Consider the following 27329-nt stretch of genomic DNA (forward strand, 5'->3'; position numbering starts at 1 on the left):
GTCTCTGCTTGTCCTGAGGATAAAAATTCACATTTTTTCTTGACTTTGCGCTTCTGGACCTGCCATTACTTCGGTCTTTAACTCTCAATCATGCCCTTCCTGTGTTGGCTCTGTCTTCCAGCCTGGCCTCCCCTACCTGGCTCCCAGGTTAAATGTCCTTGCTCTATGATTCCAAAGAACCAACACATCCCTTTGAGAACCCACCACATTAGGTAATTGTTGATGTCGCGCCTCTCCTCCTCAGAGCTCCATGCTCTGAGGACAGATTTTTCTGCATTTTACACAGAAGGCCCGCAAAGTGTCCAGATCACAGTGAATGTTGTTCTCTCCTTCTAGCGACTGGGTATCCTCACTTTATCTTTTTCTTTCATTTCAAGGCTCACACAGAAAACTTGGAAAATAGAAAAGAACCCATTAGAGCCTGATGACCTATATATAAAAACTGCTAACAATATATAGATAACAACCTTTATATAACTACATTAATGTATTCCTGATAGATATAGATTATTTTCATTTCTATAGCATATTAAAACATGCAAGTGTGCCACTTGCTTTATTGCACCTCAAATGGCCTACACATTGTTCTCTGAATAAATGTAACTTTAATCACTGTATCACATTATCATCATGTGGACATGCTATAGTTTACTTCACTATTCCCCTATGAATTTATATTGAGTTATTTCTGGCTTTTCACAATAAAAATTGAGTAATAAATCTTACTGTATGTAAGTAAGCCTTGCTTTCATGGTAAATTTCAATTTTATAAGTGAAATTTCCAGATGTGAAACTAAAGGGTCAAAACCAAATGGTATAGACTTTATTAAAGTTCCAATATTTCCCAGTTGGCCTCTGAATTGATTGCACTACTTCTCAGACCTGGTGATTGGTAGGTAACTGACTAACTTCCTGATGGTACAGCGAACATATTGAAGGTGATTTACTTTTTTCTCTGGAGATGAAAAGCAATTTTTTACCATGTTTTCCCCAAAGGTCCACAATAAAGAGAGAATGAACTTGGGTGGGTCCTTTGCAGCCTTCCGCAGGTGAAAGCAGCCATATATGTTCTTTCTTTGTGCAGCACTAGGGATTGAACCCAGGGCCTTGTGCATGCCAGGCAAGCACTCTATCACTGAGCTACAGCCCCAGCCTGCTGTATATGGTCAGTGTTCAGATATGCAATCATTCCTTACATCCTGTGAAAGTCACTTGTGAATGCTACTAACCCAAAGTCCACTGTGAAGACCACTAACCTAGTGTCTGGAAGTCAGTTGTTCAGGAAGACCGAGATGAAGTGCCCCTGACCAGCAAATGGTGACCCTGATTACTGAAACAAGACTGTATGAAACCCCTTCCGTGCTCAGCTAATGTTCAACCTGCACAGCTTTGTTTTTCTATTTGTCGATTTTTAACCATTTAGCAAAACGTTTTAGATCTGTCCTTGGCATATATTTCCATATGTTCTCAGCTTAGCCCAAGAACTGTATGATTTACAAATATTGAAGTTGAACATGCATTTTTATACTGAGAGATGAATGTGATCATGCTTGTTCATGACAGAATAGAACCGCACACCCTGTCTTCACATGACATCGCAGGTTACAGGCAGCAGAGCCTCTGAGGAAACAAGGCCACTTAATGTCTCTACAGTCTAGACCCCCTCCTGTTATGGAACAATCTATACATTAAAAAGGAGACACCCAGTCAGAATGCTCATATTGCGTAATACTGCATTCATTTAATACTGTTAAAAAGTTCATTTTAGCTTTCCTTTTTATTTCTAGAAAAAGTGACACCAAAGAACATGGAAAACACTGACCTGCCTATTATATCAGTAGTGCCCATTAGTCACAGACTGAGAATGTGTAGTGCTCTGAAGAATCTGAATGACTTACAACACAGGCCAGCAAACTTTTTCTGAAAAGAGCCAGATAAGTAAATATTTTAAGCTTTCTGGACCATATAGTCTCTTCAAAACTACTCAATTGCTGTTGTAGCTCAAAAGCTGCCATAAGCAATACATAAATGGATGAGTGAGGCTGTATTCCAATAAACTTCTATTTGTAGAAACCAAATTCTGAATTTCATATAACTGCACTTGTCAGAAAAGTATTATTCTTTCACTTTTTTTAAAAAGACATTTTAAAATGTCAATGTCATTCTTAGATAATAGGCCATTAAAAAAAACACAACAACAACAACAACAACAACAAAAAACGGGTTATTTGAGCCTATAGTCCATGGTTTGCAAAACACTTACAGTATCAGGTGGTATACCCAGATCTTCTTTGCCTGTCTTTGAAAACCAGAATGGGGATGTGGTAAAGAATTCAGAGGAAGAGAAGTTCACCCAAGTATCATCTGTATGACTTCTTACAGGAAGACAGTCGAGGGTACAGGTAAGAACAATTTTCAGTTTTCAGATATGAGCATTTCAGCTGGAGTTTTAAGAAAGGACATGAATGGCAGGATGCCCTTCGTTTTTATGGCTGAAGGTTCCATTGCATATATGAGCCACATTCTATTTACTCATCTTCCAGTGGATACTCAGGTTGTTTCCATGTCTTGGCTATTATAAGTGATACTGCAGTGAACATGGAAATGCAGAATCTCTTCAAGACACTCATTTTGTTTCCTTTACATACCCAGAAGTGGGACTGCTGAATCATATAACAGCTCTATTTTTACTTTCTTCAGGAACATGCATACCTTTTTCCATAATCACTGTAATAATTTACATTCTCAACAACAGAACACAAGGGTCCCCCGCCTTCTCCACATACATCAAACATCACATTGTGCACCTTAAACATATACAATTTTATGTGTCAAATATGCCTTAGTAAAGCTGGGGGTGGGGGATATTCAGCCAAACAAATCCCCTGGGCAGCATTAAAGTTCTTTGGAAAATTAGCCGTGAAACCATATTTGCTCTGTACTATGCTGCCCTCTTATTTTATAGTCACCTTTATCATGCACTAAGCACATAGGGTGGTGAGTCTTTGTTTAAACTTGTCTTGCCTACTTGTTTATAAACTCTTTCAGGGTAGCAAACATTTCTTATTTAGCTCTATAATAGCTCAGTGCAGAGAGTAAGGTCAGTCATGTAGTTGACCTACGAATTTGTTTCAATATTAACAAAATATCTGATATGTGCTAACAATGTATCACTTAGCCATTAAGACCACTAAGATACATGTTAACTTCCATATTTGTAGAAAAAGAAAACAGTACACAAAACAAGTACATGATTAAAGCCAGGATTCAGACTCGTATCTTCAGATGACACAGCTCAAGCTTTTCCTATTACAATGCAAATCAACTGTAGAAATGCAAATTTACTCACAAAATATGTAAAAACGACCATGGTCATACTGGCTAAACACAGGAAAAAAGAAGAAAAGAATATTGACAATAATATTCTGTTGCAAAAATCTGATGGGAGAGAGCAGTAGTATCCTTTGAAAAGTTTTCTTCAAAGTAAAAACCTGCCTAAGAACAGTGAGAATAAAAGGATCATGAAGTACCCAGAAGGAAAAGGAACACAGACGTCAAGAAGCGTATCTACTTTCTTGAGTCAGAATTAGAAAACACCTTTCTTCCAGACCTAACTCAGCCAAAGTCTAGAAACAGTCAACTCCTTTGGAGAATCTTGGTAAGCCTCCAGACACAAACTGTCAAGAAACCATGTGAAAGGTGTCATTAAGTGTCTCAGAGTTTCGTTTCTGGTCAGTTGAGCAGTTGTCATTCTCCTGGACCCGAAATGAACAAGGGCAAAGGTTCTGATGGTGCTGTCACATTTTGCTTATTTAAACAAGCAGGATACTTAAAATTTTATATCTTCACAGTGAATCCATTTATTAGGATTTTTAAACAAACCGAGCCTCATTGCATGTTAGGTGCTATGTTAGATTTTGGAAGGAAAGAGATGAAGGTGCCTTAAAGAAGGAAAAAGAACTGTCTTGTGAAATCTTAGAAGACAATTTCAAAGCTTACAAGTAAAGAACATCTTCTTAATGTCTGCTTGAGAAATATGTCTAAAGTTCTGACACACACATCCCTTCCTGCTTATTTAATTCTGGTTTCTTTGGCTTCAAAAATATATTAACCAAAAAGAAAAAAAAAAAAAAAAAAAAAAGGATCATTGAGAAAACAACAGGCAAAGCTAACATGAGGGAAAGAAACAGCAAAATGACACCAACTTCTAGAGGAACCTTGTCACTTAGAGAAATGTTTTGAGCTGATAAAGCTCAAACTGATAGTACTTAGTTCAGAAATTAAATGCAAAAAAAAAAAAAAAAGAAGAAGAAAAAACGAAAAGAAGTGGCCAAAGGTGTGTTTTATGATTTAGAGTGAGGAAGGTTCTTTTATCATTTTACTTATTCTCATCTTCTGGAAACCAATGTTCTGTGTGACTTTTTTTTTTTTTTTTTTTAAACCCACTGAGAGCCGGCTCTTTTCCAGNTTCTTGGAAACCAATTGTTCTGTGTTTGTATTTCTTTATTTTTTCTTTTTTTTTAAACACTGTGAATTTCACTAGTCCAGAAAGACGAGAAATTTTATATGTTGATTCCTTCTAGATTTAATGTTCTGCTGCTTCCCCCAAAACTAGAAAAAAAAAAATAAATAAATAAAAGATATGAGTTTCTCAGAGTTCAGCTGCCTGAGGTTCCATTTATATAAAAAATTAAAAACATTTCAAAGTAAATTCAATTAGTGAATGTGTATTGCCTGAATAGACTATCCTTCTAAATTTAATATACCGAACATGACAATTTTATGAGCAAACCAAGTTAGAGATAATATATTTTTATGTTCCTTAAACTAGCAAAGAGACTTTAGAACTATAAAGAACACTAACAAGGTATACTAAAATTTTCTTTAAAAGAAAGAAAAAAAAAGTATGTGTTTTCTAAATGTGAGAAGTGCAAGGTTTAGTTTTTTTCCCCCCAAGACTTCAAGGTTTCTAGAAATGTTATGTTTTCATCTTTCATCAGAGCTTCTAATAAGTGGCATTATTGACAGCTATTTCATTGTATGTGCATTCATGCATGTCTATGGGGGGGGGGGGGGAAGGAATGAAGAGGGAAGAAGGAAGGAGAAACTAAAAAAGAAAAGAAAATATAAAATAGCCTTCTAGAGGAACAGCGAGGCCAGAAAAAGACAGGGGGGTCAAAGGATGATAAAATAAAATCACCTGCAGTGTTTACTTTGGATCCCAAGAGATTATAAGTGAGACCCCGTTCAATGGCACAAAGATAAAGGTCCAGGAGAACAAGATTCCGTGTGTTACCTACAAAATGAGGGTTCTGATGTCTCCCCTTCTCTACTACATGCTGGTTTCTGAGGATATACAGGGCAGCCTCTATCAAGGGCACTTGACATTTTGGTTCCTAAATGGATAGATATGACTTCAAGGACCCGTCCTGCTGTTACCAGGATTCCATGCAGCCTACAAATACACAGCCTGACATCTTTAGAGATGCTCCTGAGGTTTACAACTTTTGCAAGCAGAACTCAGGTTCCAGCTTTGAATATCCAGCTCTGTTTAATGAAGTTCTTTGAAAAAGACATCCTACAGTGTCTTATAGTTTCTTCTATAAATACTCTCCACTATACAAAAATCACCTAATGCTATTCATATTAGAGTGTAATGCACCTAAGTCTCACAGTCAGCCTTAGCTTAGAACCAACTGCTATGTTTTTCCACATTTTATTTTTGGCAGTCCATATATTAATCTGGATCTTGAGCATCCCATTGATCTATCGTCCCAATGATCAACTTTATAAGAAAAGACTGCAGGATGTTAATATGTATTAAGGACCCATTATGTGCTTGGGTTTGGGATACTGAGATATAATTTAGTTGCTTTAAAATTTATCTATTTTTAGCAAACAAGTCAGTGATTTTTATTAAATTCATACATTTGTGCAGGCCTCACCCCTCCCCATCAGTTTAAGAACATTTTATCATTCTGAGAAGTACCCCCACACCCCATCGTGATCTCCAGTCCAAGGCTACTGCTGTCATTTTGCTTTTTCCTGGAGATTTCACATAAACACAATCATACCACAGGTAGTCTTTGGTGTCTGGCTTTTATCCACTTAATATGAATTTAGATTTGTCCATGTTGCTAACATGCTAGTAGCTCAAGTCTTTTTTTTTAAATTGTTGAGTAGTATTCCACTGGTGGGACTGCTGGGTCAGATAGTAAAGAATATTTGACTTTTAAACAAATGGGCCAAATTGCTCCAAAATGGCTCTCCCATTCTACGTTCCCACCAACAATGTATGAGATTTCCAGTTTCCCCACATCCTTGCCAACACTTTGGTATTACTGTCGTTCCTAACCTAGAAGGTAGATGGTAAAATCTTACTTTTGGTTTAATTTACATTTTTCTAGTGGTCAATCATATTGAACATCTTTTCATATGCTTATTTGGTAAACTGTTGACTCAAATCTTTTTTTCATCCTTAATTGAGAGGCTTATCTTATTGAGTTGTACGAGTTCTTTGTATATTTCAGTTAAATCCTTTGTTATATAATTACTTTACTGATATTTGCTTTGCTGCCTGCCTTTCCATTTTCTTAATGGTAGTATCTTTGGAAGAGTAAATATTTAATTTTGATGACACCCAATGTATTAATATTTTTTTTCATTTGATGTTCACAGCTTTTTGTATTATACCTTAAGAATTCTTTTTCCCAATTCAAGTTCACACAGTTTTCCACTACTTTTTTGTAAGTTTTATAGTTTTAGTTCATATATTTATGATCCTTTTTTGATTGAATTTTTGTGTAAAGAGTAGTATAAGAATCTTGGGTGACAATTTGTATGTGTAAATGTAATTATTTTGGCACCATTTTTGGAAAAAAAAAGTTTACCTTGACACCTTTGATGAAAATCAATTTGCCACATGTATGACATATATGGACTTTCTCTTCTGCTCTACTGAACTATGCATCTACCCTTATGCCAATACCCCACTCTCTTGATTATTATAGCTTTACAGTAAGTTTGAAAATAAGAAGGATGAGTCCTCCAACTTCACTCCTTTTCCACAGTTTAGACTATTCTAGTCATCTGAATTTCCACATGAATCTTAGGCTCACCTTGCCAATTTCTACCAAAATAAAATCTTTCTGTTGTTTTGCTTAAGAATATTTTGGATCTGTAGACCAGTCTGGGAAGAATCACGAATATTGAATTTTTTAATCTATGAACATGGTATACATTGCAATAATTTAGTTCTTTTATTTCTCTCAGTATCACTTTGCATTTTCAGTGTGTAGTTCCTAGGTTAAATTTATTCTTAAGTATTTTGTTCTTCTTGTACATGGAATTGATCTTTCTAAAATTTCATTTTCAGGTTGTCCTGTTATTACTAGTAAATAGGAATATATAATTGATTTCTGTATATTAAATTTATATCCTACAACCTTGTCCAACTCACTGATGCCCTAGTAGCTTTATGTAGATATTTCAGGATTTTCTTCATATAAAGATCACACTGTCTGAGAATAAAATCATTTCTATTTCTTCCCAACTCTCCTGAATTCAATTCCTTGTTTTTGCCTATTGTTCTTGACTTTTCTATTTGAACTATCAGCAAACTTCTCTTTAGTATATTGTCAGTCCTATATCCCCTTTCATGAACACTGAAGTCAGATTTTTATATATCTTTCGCCTCATGAATGATCATTTTTAACTAGTGCACAGTGCCACTATCCATCAGCTGAAAATCCAGTTTCAAAAGTGTTTGGACAATTACTTCTTTAACTGCATTTTATCCTCATCATTTGGGGAGGGGCGGGGGGAAGAACAGTCAACAACAACAACAACAAAAAAAAGGAAAGTACTGCTGTAATAAACACAAGTCTCATAAACTTAAGGACAATTGAGCCAAAGGTGAAAATCATTAGGCATGCTGCAAGCGGCAATTCTTTAGACTTAGGAGCTCATTGGACTTCAAAAGTTTGTCAACCAGTGAGAAAGAGGAAAAAACCAAAAACATGACAGTGAAAACATGACATCAAAGACTCTCTAAAATTCAAGGTATAATTAATGATTTTATAATATAGTCCTTGAGAACACAACTGCCTTTCTGGTAGCTAACTATTGTTATATTCTAGTACAATTCAATTCCAAATATTCTGTGGAACATAGTAAGTCTCAAGGTGAGGGAAAACAAGGACTTCATTTATCTTACACAATTTCTGAGAGTGGCATAACAATTTGCATTAACCAATCAGAAAAAAGACCTCCAACTTAAGTACCTTCCCAAAGCATGTACAATAAAAAGTGGAGTAAAGATTAAAACCCAAGTCTTCTAGCTCCAAAAGCTCTACATTGGGTCCCTACTTTCCCAAGCAACCCATTTCCCTGACCTATATCCTGAAGCCTCAGACTTCTACCCACTGTTGAGCAAGCCTCTGGTTTCATGTCTGGCATGGTTTCTAACATTCTCTGGATATCCCCCACTGATTTACAAGTTACTGTGCAACCACTGGGGTAGAATTTATCTCCCTGATTTGCTCTGCTCCACATTATGAACTTGAAACCTTGAACCCTGTAGTAAAAAAGGTGTCGCATAAACAAGACACATGGGAATTAATACAGGAAGCTTGGTTTAAAGCAGATGAATGATTTTTCTTTAAGTTTGGGTTAGAAATTTCCAGGAAGGTGGAATAAGAAATGATACTGTAACTCAGGCTTTTCCTCCCTGCATTCACTTTTTGGGCAGTGCTGGGGTGTGAATATATTCCAAAGCAGAAGTTTCCATAAAACCATTAAATTGTGGACAGGAGACAAAGCTTAGACTCCTTTCTCAATATCCCAAAGAAAAATTATATCCCTTGGAGAAAGATGATTGATTAAAATCTCTATAATTTAGGTTTGTAGGGCCAGAGAAGAGAAGTTGTATTTTCACTGATGAGGATACAGAGTGTCTTAAGTGAACACTTAATAGATATTCTGGAGCAGGCTGATTAGAAAGGACCGATGGCCTGCTTTTATTAAGCAAACACCAATCAGCTCCTCCTGTGCTTGGGGCAAATACACAAACCCAGAAATAATCACCTCAGTTCATGATACACCAAATACACTTTGTGCAGAGGAAAGGAGCCACCCTGCATGACTTTGATTCTCTGAGCAGCAAACCTTGGGGAAGATAATTTTTTTCTATAAACCCTCTTATTTTATGTCCTGTGCTAATCTTTTTCAAATCAATTCCCCTCCCTAAATAAAACATACAGTTTACAACCTCTATGAGTTTGGCTATGTGTGTTAACGCCTTTGAAGATCCTGGAAGTTGGAAAATATTGTAAACAATCTACATGATTAAGAACAAGATGGAATATCTGTCGGACACATTAGGGGTCACGAACTACGGGCCGACTGCCTGTTGACCATTTTTGTAAATTAAGTTTTATTGGAACACAATGGTGTTCACTCGTTTATGTATTACCTACATCTGCTTTCTTGCTAATGGTGGCAGGCTTGAACAAGTGCCACTGAAACTAGCAAAGGCTAAAACATTCACTCTCTGTCCCTTTTAAAAATATTGGCCAATCCTTGTGATAACACATTTAAAATAATATTGAAAAATACTCTTGTCAGGATAAAAACAAACAGCAAGATACAATATTCAGGTATAGTATAATCAGAATTACATAAAACAATGAAAGTGATTCTCTAAATGTCAAGCCAAGGGATTTGGGTGGTAGAGTGCTGGCTGATTTGCCCTTTCCCCACCTATTCTTTTTTTTAAACAATTTTCTGAAATGACCTCACATTTATTTTATTATAGAAAAACTAAACCTCACTTTAAAAGTGCCTTGAGTTCCTTTTGTACACAGTGGGTGTGGCTGAAGCCACCCGTCTCCCCGCTCGGCCCCTCCCCACTGGAGAGCTGAGGTGGGGAGGCAGGAGGTCCCGGGCAAGTACCTTATGCTCATCCCGAAGGTGACTGTCCAGCTCCTCCGTGTGCTTGGTCTCATAGTAGCAGAGCTGGCACTTGTAGGGCTTCAGTTCGTTGTGCTTTTCTATGTGCTGCTGGAGGCTCTCGTCGCTGGAGCACGTGAAGGTGCACTTATCACAGCGGAAAACCACTCCCTGCAAGTACCTGGACAGCTTGGAACGGCACACTTCAATGGGGACAACCCGCTCTTCTGTGGAAACAAGCAGAATGGAAGACGGGCATTGTTACCAATGGCAAGCAGATGTTCTTTCTCTGGAATACAACAAGAGACTCACCCATTCGGTTCTGCTACTTCTCCCGGGTGAACTGCACACACCCTGTCCCTCCCCCAGCCTTGAATAACACTTTCCTCTGGGACAAGTGGGTGTTTTGAAGACCAAAAGCTCTTGGTGCTTAATACCTAGAATGGCCTATAAATAGAGGTGGGTCAGGCTAAAGGGGGCTTGCTAATGCCTGAATGGGGGTAACTGAGGTAAGGGCAGGAATGGAAGTGGCTGCCGTATTTACCACCATTAATTATTGACAACAACCTTCTTCCTCAGCAAATGGTATTGAAGTTGCATTTATAGATGTCTCCTCATAAGAGGCAAGGAAAGTGACATTAGCTGGCATCTGTGTGCTACCACTGGGTCAGCACCTGCCTTCCTCCCAACACCTCTACAAGGCTAGAGTTACTCCTATATTTACATATTTACAGTAAGTAAAATGAGGAGCTCTCCAAAGCTCACACAGAGTTGTAACTGGCAAAGCTGAGACATGAGCCCAGGCCTGCAAATCCACTGTGGCCACTATTTCCAATTCCACTCCTGTTTCCCCCTTTGAAGATGCTCTCAAGGAGACTCTTCCCTTGCCCTGCAACCAGGGGGAATCCCTAATTAACCGCAAATCTGAAAACAAAGAAACCTGCTCACTTTCATTCACCAAAACTCTGACTCCAACTCCAAAGAGCTCACAGAAGGCTGCAGGCAACATTGAGAAGGAGGTGAGTTCACATAAGACACCTGGAGGATTTGTGCCTTTTCAGAAGATCTGTGATCCAATTGTCACAATGGAAAAAGCTAAGAGGGAGAGCAGGAGAGGATTTGGGTGCTTTTCCCATTGACACACCAAATGCTGTAGGGCTGGAAATGCGAGTGCTTGTTTACTTTGCACTCTCTCACCCTTGTGTTTAACTGCTCAAATTAAATTTCACACCAGTCTGCCCAGAGTACCAGAGCACGCGCCAGATATCCATAACTGGGATAAAATTAAAATCTGTGCTATTTATGCAAGAATCAAATATAGCGCGTTTTCATGCTGTGTCTGGATTTCAGAAGACTCCGAAAGTTTACAAATGGACACACACAACATATACTTACGTTATTTAGAAACAGCAATGTGTTATTAAGTCAAGAAAGCATGATTTATTCCTAGAGCCACCGAGTAGCCTGGCTTCCAGAGCGTCAGTATTTTGCACACTGATGTGACGGGCTCCTCCATTCTTCCCTTTGTTGTTGGCCTGTGTTCTGCCCCTGGGGAATTTCCCCCACCCAACGTCATGCCTTAGTCTCAACCACAACATTCTAACTGTAGGGCAGTGGCTGCCTTGGGAGTCCTTGAATACAGCGACTAATTGGCCAGCCAAACGCCCGGGCAGGGGAAGCGTGGAGGGTGGTGTCTGCAGCACTCCCTGGAGCTCTAATGCATATGTTATTTTCCCTATACAAAGAGTCAGTTGCTTATTTAGAAATATAAATATTTTTAAACCAAAGTATAGCAGACAGCTAAGAAACACATGATTATAATGTAATCCACACATTTTCTTAGAATAGCAAATGTTTAACAGTCTTCTAACCATTCAGTTCCACGGTTTGGTGTAAATGGAGGAAAAATGCTTTGGCGTCAACTAGTGAGCTTTAGGGAGCCCATGCTAGGATATTTGACTCCTCTAACCCAGGGTTTCTCAATAGCAGCATGATTGACATTTGGGGGCCAGACAATTCTTTGTCGTGGTGTGGGGACTGTCCTGTGCATGGTCGGATGTTTGTCAGCAGCCCTGGCCTCCACCCGCTAGATGCCACCAGCACCCTTTCCTCCCCAGTTGTGACATCCCCAGAGTGCCTGCAGATTAATGTATCCTGGGGAGACAATGTTGACCCCAGCTGAGGACTTCTCCAAGCAAAGTGCCAGGCAGGAACTGCAACTGCTCCGATTAAGGCAGCCCTGGACATGGCCTGTGAGCAAGCTGGTACCCACGGAATGAGACAGAGACACTCGCATACTGGGAAAGCAAACTTTCCTGCACCTCCCTTGAGGCTACAACCCCTTTGCTGTCTCTGTTTGCTCCTGATTTATATCTTGTCATCTCTGCTACTTCCTCTTTTGTTCTTTGGCTCTGTCCTGTCCTGTCTGCCCTGATTCTGTCCACCTCCGGGGAGATGGAGAACAGCCGGGTAAAATTTTCCATAGGATGCCCAAACACCTTGAGGACAATCATTCAGTCACCCTTCAGTCTCCACTTCCCACTCCCAGTTGGTTCTTTCAGACTTTTTTATACGTCTTTTTTTTTTTTTTTTTCCAATTCCTCTATTGCCATGTTGGTTTTCTTTGCAGTTTCCAATTTCACTATGTATATCTAAGTGAATTTTACACCAAGTCATGAGCACACAGAATATTGCCCTGGAGTTCAAATAATAATGATTAATGTAGATGACACTACAATTTATTAAGTGACTGCTGTCTTAAGCCTCTGTTAGGTGTTCTGCCCTCCCTGTGACTTTTGTCCTCATAACCCTACAAAGTCATAACCTGGGGTCCCAAATCTGACCTCAGTCAATGCCTACCTCCTTTTTCCCTGATAAGAATCTTCTGGAACCTCTGACTTGCATGCAATGTGCTAATCAGCCTTTCATTCCAATATTCTCAAACATGCAAAAAGCTACAGATTCCTAAGGTGACTCACGGCTTATGTCTGCATGTCTTTCCAGTATCTTCTGGAATTGCTAAAGGGTCATTTCCCTGCTTGCTTCCTCTGAAACGTGAGACTTCCCATTTCTAAGCTAAGTTGTTACTAATGTTCCAAGTCTCTCACTTACAGGGATTTTTACTAAGGTATTAATTATAGAAAATAGTTAACTTTCCCTTCTTTCTAAAAACATGGCTAACATAAACAAGATTAAAAAAAAAAAAAAGACAAACTTTGAAAGGTGGGCAAATGACCCACAGTATTTTCTGAAAGAGGGTATTCATTGCCCAGGCAAGTGAGGGACATGAAGTTAAAGACTGAACAGTTTTCAGGTTTGGATGGAGCCCTGTCTTGGCTACAGAAGATCAGAGCCCAGGGCCGGTTTTCCATGGGGGCAGTGACAACTGTGGGTCTCTTTTGACTTCACACCTCTCAAAATTACCTTGGGTAAGAAATCACAGCCTGAATCACACTCATTGTGACTCAGCTTCCAGCACTGGCTGCAAAAATATTATGACTTCACCAGTTCGACGACAAGATGGATTGTGTCTCTCCTCTCCTCCTACTCAAAAGACGCCTGGGGCTGCACTGGGACGTAAAACCCAAGAGGCTAGACCCAAAGCAAGGCCTCACCGGAGCACCTGTGTGCCAAGATCTGCCAAAAGCCCCCGAGAAGCATGTGCTGTCAAGCTGCCATGGAGCTCGGTGGAAATATCTGCAGAATTGCAACCACAGAGGGGTCATTCTGCTCAAATCTGCAAAAAAAGAGCACGTCACTGTGGAGTTCAGAGTCACCAAGTAAAAATTCTTCCTGAAAGGCAAACCACAACACACACAGGGTGGTTTCTACTCAGAATGCACCGTGTCTAAAGGAAGAAGGAATAGATTGGGAAGTCCTTCCTGCCCACAAACTTTGTCTACAAATTGCCATCCCGAAAGACTGAGTGCCCCTTTCAGCCAAATCAAAGATCCACCATTTACTCTTTCTTAGCCAAACTAGTGGGAAATGTTGAGAACTAGAGAAAGTCATTTTTTTAAAAAAATTATAATCTAAAAAAAAAAAAAATCATCTTAAAATAAAATCATCCATAGACACATGTAAACACAAGCAAATCAGTACCTGGGAAAGAAGTATTAAGATGCGCTGCCATGCCCCAGCTAGAAACAGTGGAGAAGGGCACCTCTAATTCTAATGGCACAGGCATTGGGGGGGTTGGAAGGGAACATGTAATTTCATTAAATAGAAAAAAAAAATTAGTAACCTCAGTGTAGATTTTTTTTCCTCTTTCTTATCAAAATAACACTGATCAGATAAAGCAGGAGAGATAACTTCCATTCTCAACTCCCACCTGCAGGGTTCAGTTACATGCAGCATTTATCTATCCATTGGGAAATAGAAACACTAAGCTAACATGCCCACCAAAGCCCAGCGCGGTGAGTGCACCGCCATGTAATCACAGTGTCAATATTTGGCAAAACTGTGCTTTTGTCCCTAAAATTCAATCTGTGCCCAACGTTTCAGGAACAATATCGGGGTATACCGTACATACGGGCACAGCTACACATAAGGCACTACCTCATTTCCAAGGGCAACAAACTCAAAACTCAAATAGTTCTGCATTCCAGAACTATTTATTCACTTGCATACCGTCTCCCAGCGTACAAACCTTGCCCTGCTCTCCATGGCTGCGTCCCTACAGCTTAAAACATTGCTAGCATACAGCGTGTGTTCAACAAGTATTTGTTTCTCAAGTAAATGAGTATTCACCAAAAGCCCTACCACCATCAAAGTCATGGAGCTTAATTTTTTCCTAGAAATGCATCAAATCATAGCCAATAGCACCAAATGTTGATCTGACCTAAGTCTATAATTCCTGAAAGAGACGGGTCTCAACCCATGTTAAATTTGTGTTTAACAGGTGACTCATCGGCAATCAGATCAAAATTTGTCCCGGCTTTCCATCCTGTTTCCTAAGCAAGGTTCAAATCTCTATATTAGTCTCCTTTACTAGTTGCCTCAGATTCTCTTCAGGTACCCAGAGCATCTACGAGCATTCTGCAAACACGTCTTGCTTCCTTCCACTGGCCTCAGGGGCTCATTAAATTGTTCCTTCTCCCAAGAAATTGAGTTGAATTGTGTCCCACAGAAATTTGTGTTCACCTGGAACTTCAGAATGGGACTTCAGAATGGGACACAGGGCCTTTGCAGATGTAATTAGTTAGATGAGGTCCTACTGGATTAGGGTGGGCCCTAAATCCAATGACTGGTGTTCTCAGGAAAAGGTACAGAGACACACACTGAATGAGGCCTCAAAAAGAAAGAAAGAGAGGTTACGGTGTTGCTAGTTAAAGCCTAGGATGCCCAGGGTTGCTGGGAACCCTAAGCTAGGACAAGGCCTGAAGGTTTCTTCTCTAGAGCCTTCAGAGGAAGATGCCCCTGCCACACCCCAGGTTCACACTCCTAGATTCCAAACTGGGAGAGAATACACTGTCTTCAGACACCCCACCGGGAGTCCCTTTTTTTATGGGTGCAATTTAAAAAAACATTTGGATTTATTTTTTTCTAATCAGTTACACATGACAGCAGAATGACAGCTCTTTGATTCATTGTACACAAATGGAGCACAAATTTTCACTTCTTTTGTTGTACAGGAGGTAGGGTGCTCCTACCTGGGAAATGAATACCTCCCATGAGAGGTCTTCTAAGCAGACTGGAATGATATCAGTGCCTCAGGCTGAGGGCCACCCTCATCTACCACCTTTCTCTATCCAAACAGAAACACGACTCCTAGATATCTGTCACCCTCTTGGACACGCTGTACACATGTTCATCTCCTTGAGGAGGGCAGGTAGGAAGATTTGTAGGAATCTTCATGACTCTTCATGACCAGACAACCAAGCACAGCATGACATGTCACAAATAATGGACGTTCCCTGAATGCGTGAACAAAGAGTATGATCTCTCTCTCTTGCCACAATCAACACAAGTCTCTGATGAGTTCTCATTCAGATCTCCCATGAGGGAACCACATTCTCATCCCCCTTTTTAACTACTTAAATAAATCTATGCATCTGGACAAACAGTGACAGAAACTCCATTCTTGCTAGCAGTTGCTCTGTCCCAAGGCCAGTCCAGAAGTTGTTTATCTTGCCTTTTGTCCTGGGTTTTATTTAATTCACTAAGGCTTTAGAAAGATCTGTGGACCCCAGAGACCAAAGATGTTTATTCATCCACAGAGTGGGAAGTGCACAGGTGCAGAAGGAGCCTCGTCTTGTTGCCCTGTGACTAGTCCCAGGGCAAAATTGCAAGGCAGACATCCAATCCTGTCTCCTGACATGTCAAGACCAGCTTCCCACTGAGCTGCCATTTTGAGCTGAGATGGACACCAGAGCCAGGCCAGGACACAGATGGCAGGCTCCGCTGTTCTGGAGCCCTCTGCCGTCTGTGGATCAGTGATCCCCATTTCTGATCTCCAGCCCCACAGATAATTCTGTCCTCAAATCCAGCTGCCACTAGAAGATTCCGCAGAGTGACACCACCTTCCCAAGGGTCAGACACACCTGGGCTCAGATCCCAGCTGGGTTATGCAAGAGTCCTCATCCTTCTTAAGGCTGAGAGTGGCTCAGCCTTTCTGAACTTGCTTTCCCTTGTCACTGAGGATAATGGTCACATCTTCCACATTGGGTTTTGTGAGCATTCTACACAATGACACAGGATGGGCACTTCATACAGTGCCTATTACCTGGCGAGCTTCACTAGTGGGAGCCACCGCTGATCTTATTACGAATCCTCAAATGCTTGTGTTCATTTCAGGTTGGTGCCTTCTGACCCTCAGGAGGACAATACTTAGACACTTAGAAAATTACCTCCATCAGCAAACAGAAGATAGCATAAAAAAACAGGGACAGGTAACCAGATGGAAGATGGGATCAAAAGACTGGGATTGGATTACAGTGTTACTGCGTCCTGGTTGGGTGATCTGCTAAACTACTCCAGGTCTCCTGGCCCTTAGTATAGGTAGAACACCTCTAGTTTGATCATCAAATCTGAAATTCAACACCACCAGCAGCAATCATGCTCTAACTGTCTGGGATTTGGGTACACAGGATGTTGGATGTTTGGATTAGGTATGCTCCACCAGTAAAGTTGATGCAAATATTTCAAAATCTGAAAAAAATGTCTCCATATGAAACACTCCTGGTCCCAAGCATTTTGGTTAAGGGACACTCAGCCTATGCTGTATGGATGGTGGGCACGGTTGCCTCCACTGTCCCTTTCAGGGAACCTCTCCTGGAGAAATTTTGGTTTTCAGTGTCTGAAATTCCTACAAATCTCCTCTAAAACCACCTCAAAAAAAAAAATTTAACAAATATCCTAAGCCTCGTTGACTCTGTCTTCTTCATTTCCGTGGTAAGCTGGAATCCCAGAGCCAAATCTGCAGTGCCCTGCTAACAAATGAACAGCACCTCATGGCATCTGCGGAATCTCCAAACGCCCGGCTACGTTCTTCATACTCAGTGGTATTTCCTACCAGTTACGCTTTATTTTGCATTTGCCCCAGCTAAAATCATTTGTTTTTGACCTGCAGGAATATCTTTAAGTGAACGTAAATCCCTTGTGAAATGAAGTAGGCCACAAATATGGTGTTGAAATTAAAAAACAAAACGAAACACAAAACGGACTCTTCCTCAGCCTCAAGTTTCCCCTATGGAAAGTGAGAGTGTCAGTAACAGCACCGCTGCTCACAACGGTGGGAGATGAAGTGACTCTACCTCGGCAGCTCCCTGCCAAGTGTTCAAGGCCTCCGTGCTCAATCTCTCTGTCTCTCCCTTTCTCGAAGTCTCAGCTCAGGAAAGTCATTGAGCTCGTTAGGCACCAAAGCTCTGATCCTGCCGGGCAGCAATATGGGAGAAGAAGAGGGGCGACGGCAGAAAGTGAGGACTCACTCGCTGTCTCTGCTTGCTGGGCAGCAGCACCACGGATGGCCCCTGCCCAAGCCGTGATGGGGCACTGAGCCACCGCGACACATGGGCGAGGGGACCGGAAGCCAGGTGACTGAGGCGGAACACCAGGCGGGACCACTCGGGCCAAGAATTTCTGCCTAAATGTTGCTACGCTGCTTCTCCCAGCTTGCAGGTGGACGTCCTAGCCAGCAACGATCTCACGTCTCATTAGAGTGCGAGGGGAGGAGGGAAATCTGAGAATGCTAAATGGCGAGCCTTCCGCGCAGGCTGCAGCAGATGTGGGTATGTCACAAAATGTACCGGCCAAATGCAGGAGCTCGGGGAAAACACGGGATGCTTTACAGATGTCTTCCAAACGCCCAGCATCTCAGAGGGAGGGACATCTCCGCAGGACACTCGTTGGTTTGGGGGCATATGTGGCAAGTGTCAAAAACCTCTTCAAGGTTAAAGGCTTAGAAAGGATGGTAAGGAGTAAGAGGAGGGAGGAGGGGAAGGACTGAAGAAGAGAGGAAGACTAGGAGCACCTGGCAAAGAGACTCCAGTCATCTCCCACCCCCTGCAGCCTCAGCCCTGTCAGGACAAAGCGGGTTCCACACAAGCATCTCTTTCCCTCCAACGCCAAGGAAGCCTTGGCTTTCCAATGTTTTGACTAAGAGGAAACCTGACTCAATGAAAAGTCAACATGGACTGAACAGAAGTGTCTGGGATTATCAGCAGGAACTGACCTTTATGGACTGACCATGCCGTACCCATTAGGGAACATCATGGAATAACCACCCATTATTTCCTGGGCACAATCATCACTTTTTAAATCCAATGCCCGTTCAATGGGTTTCCTAGGAAGTATCAGGCCACTTTGGTTTCTGAGAATCTCTCTTCCCGTCCACTTCAGGGGAAACTGCACATTCTGCTTTGGAAATCATTACTTTGGCCTTTCCCCAAATAGGTACTCACAACCATGCAGGTCTTCCAATTGTACATCCACCCTCACCCACCAGGTTATCCCTTGTCCCCTCCTGCCTAGGGTGCATTCTAAGCAAACTGTGGGCAGCAGAGGCCTCAGGAGGTAAAGATCCCTCACTCTGGGAAGCCCTAAGGACGCGTTCCCCATAGAATCCATCCCCTATGCCTCCCTCTGGGTGGAGGAAGGGAGAAACGCTTTCCAGAGGGAGGGATTTCTTCCTGTTGGCTGGCACCAAGGCCATCACTGTGGTCCCTTGCCTGAAGGAGCAAGTGACCAGAAAAGGGTGCTATGGTTGTCCTGAGAGACCTGCTTCTGCCAGCACAACAGGAGGGCAAGCAGGAAGGTTACCTCGGTGGAGCACGATGTGGTCGATCATGTTGCGTTTGTATTTGGTGTGATAGAGGCAGAGGGGACAGCGCAGATCTTTGGGGCCCTCCTCAGGCACCGCCGAATGCCCAGCTTCCACGTGCATAGTAAAAGCAGATCTAGGAGAGAGGCGGAGGGAAAGGCAGGTGAGACCAGAGGTCACGTCACCCCACAGCTGCCAGCGAGCTCACCAGTGCCATCAGTGAGGGGGTGTCACTTGGGAGGTCATGAAGAGGGACCCACGGGGTACACTCAGAGTGTGGTCCCAGTGTGAGGCTGGGACGGTTCTGCTGCTTCTTCCTCCATCCTTTCCAAGTCTTCAAAACTGGCGAGGCCCTAAAACGTCTCCTACAAATGGATGAAGCCAAGGGTCTAATGGCAAGGCCCCCTTATCGACCTGAAGGCATCTCTCTGAACACGCCTTGTGAGGGGCCCCTTACGGTCTCAATCACAAACATGTTTATCTGAAACATAACTGGACCAAATGAACAGAGACCCAGCAGTGCCCACCAAAGCCCAGCAACTAAACTGTTGGTGGGAAAAAGACTTCTTCCTCATCCAGTCCAGCCCTTTCTTGGGACATGAAGTCTAATTTCTGCATCCTCTCTGTGTGCAGACTGCATTGAAGTGATCTGAGGTTCAGGTCCTGATTACCTAGGGCAGCTTTATATCTGTAATACAGGGCTGATGCTCTACTATCAGACGCCTTTCTATCCATGCTACTACAAGGTATATTTTAAACATTTCAGATGCACTGGTTCTTTTGCTGCTTTTAAGAGCCTTCAGAAGTAGGTACTATTATTATCTTTAATTTACACATAAGGGAATGGGAGACAGAGAGGCTGAGCGACTTGTCTAAGGTCACACAGCCACTAAGTGGTAAACCTGGGATTCAAACTCAGGCAGTGAGGCTCTGGACTCTGCACCTGTAGCCACAACCTACACATGATCTCACAGGATGAGATTAAATCGCAGGAGAGGTTTAGATTACATGATAAGAAGCATTACATCCTTTCCTTGAGTTTGCCAGTTCTGTTATACACAGCAGCAAGGTGACTTGGGAGTCTCTTTTTCTAGATTGGAGCACTCTTTCTATGATTGCTCAGGTCTACTCGGGTCTCGATTCTCTACGTATCTTAAAATACTACCATCTTTCTTTTTTTGGTGCTAGGGTTGAACTCAGGGGCAGCCAACCATTGAGCCACATCCCCAGGCCTCTTTTATATTTTATTTAGAGACAGGGTCTCACTGAGTTGCTTAGTGCCTTGCTTTTGCTGAGGCTGGCTCTGAATTCAGGATCCTCCTGCCTCAGCCTCCTGAGCTGCTGGGATTACAGGTGCGCATCACCATACTTGGAAAAATGCTACCATCTTAAATAAGAAATGTTCTATGAGGGGAGCAAAGATGGATGTTATATCCTGACTTTAGTTTTATTTCAAAATTTATATATATATATATATATATAATATATGTTAATTATATATAAATAAATATTATATACATATAAAATACATATATAATTTATTCCCCCCAAAAAAAGGGGGTGCAGAGGTTGTTCTATGAAAGAAAAACACTTACTTCTCTATGCACTGGGCCAGTGAAATCTTTTGTTGCAAGCTCCTACTATACAGGAGCCCATTTGCTTTGATTTTTAAACGAATTTGTTTTCACATAGCTTTTCCTCCCTTGGTAAATCCCAAGGCCGTCTTCTGAAACTAGCTTCCTTGTGTAAAGACTGAACCCAACCTCCACATCATCTAGTGGGTGGGGCCTTCCCTGAGCTCCAGGTTGGTAAGGGAAGAAGTGCTGATGGGTGGAGCCAGGGCAGCCACTGTGCTTTCCACAGTGATTCTCATGCCACTTACTTAAAGCCTGTGTAAAAGGAGCAGTCTTTGCACTTGAAAAGCTTCTTTCCACCATGCTTGTCCCGGTAATGGCGCCTGATACTCTGGATGTAGCCAGAAGAGAATTCACAGAATTCGCAGTGAAGAACAGCTTCGGTTTTCTGCTCGGTGCCAGCAGAGGCCCCGGACAGAGGCACAGGGCTAACACGGCTGTTGTTCCTCGCCAGGGCGGCTGACTGATAGTGGTTCAACTGCTGCTGAACGTCTGGGGGCTCTGAGTACGAGGAGTCTGTGGAGAGACAGGGAGAATGACACGGGCACCGAGCACGCGGTCGAGGCTGGAGCATGGACACCCAGGACATGGGGTTTCCCCCTAGTTAACGGAGGTGTAACTGACTAGTTAAACACGTATATACTTAGGGCATGCGACATGATGGTCGGATACACATATGCACTGTGAAATGAGGACCACAATCCAGTTAATTGACACATTCATCTCCTCCTCTGGTTGCCATTTTCTGGTGTGTGCGGATAAGCCCGAAGACCTCAGCGCATCTCGAGTACAGGATGCCTTGCTATGAACCGCAGTCACCTGCTGCACCACAGACCCCCAGAACTAGCTTGTCTTCTAACTGAAAGTCTGCACCCTCCGCCAGCATCATCTGATTAGCTCTGAGCCTTAATCTGAGCGCGATGGCTAGGATCCCATCTCTTGCCGCCGTTGTCTAAACTCTACGACAGATCTGGGAAATGTGTGTACAGAGGAAGTGACTCTTCTTTTGAATCTGACTTTGAGGGCCCCCGGTATTTAAAAATAAAATTCTGAGGTTAAAGGTTTCAAAGTGAAGGAAGAAAGTAAACTGTTGGGTTTTTTTTTTTTTTTTTTCTCTAAAGGAAATCGCTGAATGGCAACGGGTTGCCACAGAATACCCGTTCCAGTGGGTGAGATAAATAAACCCATGCAATGCACACAGGGGCAGGGACAGGGGACAGAGCAACAGCTCCTCCTCCACCGCAGCTGAGAATTATTCATGCCCACCAGATTAAAAAAAAAAAAAATTCAGTCTCTAAACAGAAATGCTAGAGCACATGGCACTCATGCAAGTATAAAAATGCTTTATGTCTTCACAGTGAAGTGATTTAAATTTTAAAATATAAAAATCCGATAGTGTTCTCCTGGAATAGATGTTTAAAGCTTAGTCAGCATTAAGATGGAGATTTATTCATAAATCCCATTAAAATGAAATTCCAAACAAGTTTCTCTGAAAGATATTTTCAAGTCTGCAATTCCGAGGAACATGTCGGAAACGACAGGCACACATCTCAACCCTAGGAGCTTCAGTGGCACGTGGTGGGGAAACCTGATCCGGATGGAGGAGGGGAAAGCTCAGAGCCGCTACAAAAGAGGGATGGAGAGAGGGAGGGAGGAGAGAAGAAAGAGAAAGAGGGAGAAATAAAAATTTTAAAAAATTAAAAAGAGAGAGAAAGTACAAGAACAGTCTTGAGCCTTTTCCCATGGCTCAGCGTTGAAAGTGAAGGTTCAGAATGCCACATTGTCCTGCGCAACCTGCAGCTGCCCAGGAACGACACAGATGAAGCCTGTGAATACCACACAGAAGAATTTCCGTGTAAGTTTCCCTGAAAAGAAAACAAAGGGCTCTTTTCTTAAGCCCTTCAAAAAAGCAAGGGGGAAAGGGGACGGAAACCGTACAAGTCTCCTCCTGATTTGATGGACACTTAATTTTCCAAAGCATGATTCCCCGAGGCGGGACACGGAAGGACTCTGTAAATCCATACTTGATGAAACCAGAAGCATCCATCCCCTCGGCCTCGTGGAGAAGAAGGACAGAGGCAGAGCAGCCTCCCCGATGGTGGGCCACTGTCTTCAAAATACTCAAACACCTTCCCTTCTCATTCTCCTGCCCCCCCGCACCTCAATTCATATTCCTTAAGATCATGAAAAACCCCTTTGGAAATTGTAAACAAACCCGCCACACAAAAAAATAAAACAAAAGGAAACTTGAACAATCTCTCCAAGCCTCCATGGGTTCATTACCAGGTGTAAACGGAAGACAAAGAAAGAAAGGGATGACACATGGAATTCATTTTCCCCCGGTTCCTTTATCTCCTCCTCCTTTATTCCTCTACCCTCTCTGATGAACCCACTCAGGATCACAACAATGCAACTGTCAACTCCTCATTCTCTCTTTCAATAGCAGGTTTGTTTACCATTTCATGGACTGCTCAGAATGTTTTCTATTTAAACCCTCAAGACCAGATTCTGCTCAAAACACACGCACAGTGAAGCACAAAGCACACCCCACCTCTCCGGTGCAGGTGGAGCACTGACTGCACACCGGCCTTCCTAGAAAGCCTCTCTTCCCTCAGTAGCATGGGTCCTACTTTGCACTCAGCACTGCAGAACAGCAATCCTGTCATCAACAAGGCCAAAGCCAGGTCCTGCTGCTCGAGGTCTGTCCACAATCCACAAATCTACCTGGGAACCAAATCAAACATCCCACGGAAAGGTCTACTTCTCAACACGCTCCTTCTGTGACATGGCACGCACCTCAGGGAGCCTCCCAGGTCAGTGTGGACGCTGGCTCACACCTCAGACAACAGGCACCTGGCAGCTCCCATCCCTTCCCAGCAGAGCTATGAAGAAATGAACGGCTCCCAGTTAGACAGCAAGCCAGGTTAGTTGATGTCACCCATCCCTGACCCAGATCATGCAGTCGTCTCTTAGGCAGACCCCTCCGGGAGAAGCGTCTCCTTTCAGTTGGTATGTTTTCCTTGTCTTTAGGGTCTACTGCCTATTAGTCTATCCGTCTCAAAAAACAAATTCTACATTTTAACTCCAGTATTTATATGTTACAGAAAACTTGAGAATAAAATGCAGGAGGTCTCAGGCAAAGCCTTCTAAGAAAGGAGTTTCACCTCCCTTAAATGGCAATGCAAAAGGAACAGCTGTGTGCATCTACACCAGAAACTTGTATTTTCCTCCTGGTTAAAATCAGGTGGACAGTTGTATTTAGAAAAAGCAGCAAACCCTACCATTTGTGATACAGCTGTGATAATGGCCAGGGCAGGGCACTGTGGGGCTTCTCTGAACTCCACTCTGCTCTCTGGTGCCAATATTCTCAGTCCTCGCTCTCACTTAGAGTTTGTGAATAATGTACGATTTTAGCACTTTGGGCACTAAAGTGACAAAGATGTGAGTGTGTATGATTCCGCTGATCTTAAAAAAGCCCACTTGCTAAGCAACATAAAATTCTATCTTTTTCGTGAGGCATAGCCTCACAAGCAGGAAAAAGGTCATTTTGTACCCAGGTTAGGAAGGCAAACAGATTGTTAGCAACAAGGGCATGTCACATAAGTTAAAAATCATCATTAAGACTATTTCCTTTTATTCCGAGCTTAGAGAAAGACAAGTGTGTTGGGAGAGACAAACTTCTGGGAAATGCAGCAGCTGAAACACTCGGTCGTGAATTCAGTGGGAGATTCTGCACCCAACAGTGGGGTCACTCAAGTGGTATCTAGACTGCAGCTGACAGCAAAGCCTAAGATAAAGGTGGTTCACCTTTAAAAACAGATCACAGCTTAGTGTAACACACATCTCCACCCCACCACCCAGAGACCTACAGTCTGAGAAAAGTTCAGTGCCCTGACTTGTGACTTTATTTATATACAAAGATGCTACCATGATTCAGAGGTAGGACCTGAACAAAGATCCATCTGACTACAGAACCCGAGCTCTGGCTATTAGGCATCCGTACCTGAGGGCTACCTCTAGGGACCCAGGACAAATCAGAAGTACGAAAAAGATCATGTGAGCCAACAAAGATGCAGCAGAGATAAGAAGGGCAAAGTCATGGGGAGGTTGAAATAGTTAAGAAAATAATATTAGGCTAGATATGAATGATAACAGAACACAACATTAAAACTCAATGCAAAAGAAAACACGGAAATAAACATGGTGGAATAGGTGGGGAAAAAATAAACCCAGCAATATTTGTGGGGGAAAAAAAATCCAAAAATCTCAAAATTCTTTATAAAAACAACACAGGTGACATTTCTAGAAGCACACTGGTCTTGAAGGCATTCAAACACCCAGAACTGTCTCAATGCCATGCTTTAGGTAGATGCTTGATAGATGGTCCTTGAATAATAATCCTCTGGAATTCCTCAGATGGAATTTAGCTGGGAATGTCAAGGAGACAAATGGGACATGAGTGCTTTGGGTGGCTCTAGCACAGCCTGGGATTTTACCAGGATAGGGCTGAATTCCAGATGGGCTCTCCCAACCCTTCCACTTATTTAGGTTCCTGCAGAAATGGGAGATTTTTTGCTAATTCCAGATCCACAAAATACAGCCAAACCCAGATGAGTATCAATACTAGATTTTTTTCTTTTTTCCTCCAGTGCAGAAACAATCCTAAGAAATCTGACTTTATAAAAGCAAAGACAGAAAAGTCAATCTAGAAGAACAAAAAGCTTGAGAGAATGAGCATTTCCAGGTATCCACAGGTGGGGGTTACCACTGTCTCTGTGCCAGGCCATGTGCTGACTCTGAGAGTCAAGGTCAAAGAAGAGGTGAGCAGTGCCTGGGAGAACTCAGACCCTGTGGAGGGCGGGGGAGCCAAGCAGTTGCTTGTTAGGAAAATTCAGGCCTTCTTTCTGTTTAGCAAACTTTCATTGATTGAAGGAACAAAAGAGGCAAAGAGAACAAATGAACAGTAACAGGCGAATATAACTACGGGAAGATTTAAGGAAGACACCAGGAAGAGTGAGAATCAATTGGGCAGTAAATTGTGGGAGCCTCAGAGGAGAACAAAAAGGAAGCCATACCCAAGGCCAGTTCTTGAATTTCTGCAGCTTTGCCTTGAGGCCACAAAGGAAGGGGAAAGGGAGCAAGGTACCTGAGGGGGAGCAGGAGTACCCGAGCCAGTGACCACATTCAATTACATTTGAGCTGCATTTTGGGGACAGATCTGGAAGACAGTATGAATCAAGTATCAGGGAAAAAGAAAAAAAAAAAAAAAAGACAAAAGAATTTTAGACAAGCAGATTTTAGAAGTGGCCAGGGGCAAATGATGACAGTACACCCACTCATTCAGCAAATATTTATTGAGCATCTAAGTAAATAGGAGAGCCTGTTCTGGGACAGTAATGCTTGATCCCTGCCCTCCAGCAACTCACTGAGTCAGAAAGACATGAAAATAATTGATTATATACTATGTAAAAAATGAATTGTAGGGGATAAAGGGAAAATCATCAGCATGTGGTGACTGACAGAATGTGGGAGTGAAGAAGGGGAAAGGAAGTGCAGAGAACCCCAAGTCCCATTAATAAATGGTATTAATGACTGTTAATGACAGCAAACTGCAGAAACCGAAAAGCTCGATTCACTACCCTTGAACCTTAAGTCGTACATTTTGTAGAAACTAATGGGAAACTAAACATGTAACCATGTACGCTCTTATAACAATGACAAGAGTGACTTAATCTCCCTAATACAAAGAAATGAAGATTAGGGGTAGAAGAGAATGAATCTAAACAGAAAAACATATGCATGGGGAGAGTGGGGTAAATGGTGTGCAGCACTGCTTAAAACCCCCATGTTCTAAAATTGTGTAGAAAGCTCAAAATGAGCCATAGGTTGTCGTTTTCTTCAGAAAAGCAGACTATTTAGCAACTAAAGATTGGCAGCATAAGCAACCAGAAATAGAATGTTTCCTATAGGCAAATGAACCAAAAATATTGCAGATGCCCAAAGTAAAGTGGAGGGGTGGAACTCACAGAAGCAGGAAATATAGAACACTATATCTCTAGTGAAGAAACTATAGAAAATTTGAGAAAGGTACACTACAATCATGAAAGAGCAGCTAAAGACCTACTTCAGTTAACAGCCATGAAACCCTGGGAATGGCACGCAGCCTCTATCATACAACTGCTGATAAACTTAGGCAAAGGACAAAGATAGTCTTATACATATTTCTGTGTATGTGACAGTGGCCCAGGCAACTGTAGAGAACAGAGAATTCTGCTGCAGTGGGAACTCACTGAGTGTGATGACCCTTTTCTTCCATCCAAAGCTGAAAGCTGTTTCAAGATGTGGGTCTGATGGACTCCCCAAACCCTCTACCACGTTGAGAACTGCCATCATTCCCAACATCTCCTTGTGTATTCTCAACGTTAGTGGATAGCTCACCTGTTCGTTCAAACTGAAGTTTTCTTTTTTTTCTTGGGGGGGGGGGGGGG

At 42.2% G+C, this 27329-nt stretch overlaps 1 protein-coding gene across 2 annotated transcripts in view; it reads right to left on the reverse strand.

Annotated features, from left to right (window-relative positions):
• The window catches only part of Znf462 (zinc finger protein 462), a 131017-nt gene that overhangs the window by 13113 nt on the left and 90575 nt on the right, over positions 1–27329 (reverse strand). For both annotated transcript variants that reach the window (XM_048783244.1, XM_015492220.2), the window contains 3 exons: positions 21090–21357; positions 19207–19343; positions 9952–10175 (listed from right to left, as the gene is read on the reverse strand). In XM_048783244.1, the coding sequence (XP_048639201.1) occupies positions 9952–10175; positions 19207–19343; positions 21090–21357 (629 nt within the window). The remainder of the gene's footprint in view (positions 1–9951; positions 10176–19206; positions 19344–21089; positions 21358–27329) is intronic.

The sequence above is a fragment of the Marmota marmota genome, unplaced genomic scaffold (assembly GCF_001458135.2).
Source record: "Marmota marmota marmota unplaced genomic scaffold, marMar, whole genome shotgun sequence".
In the NCBI taxonomy this organism is placed as follows: domain Eukaryota; kingdom Metazoa; phylum Chordata; class Mammalia; order Rodentia; family Sciuridae; genus Marmota; species Marmota marmota.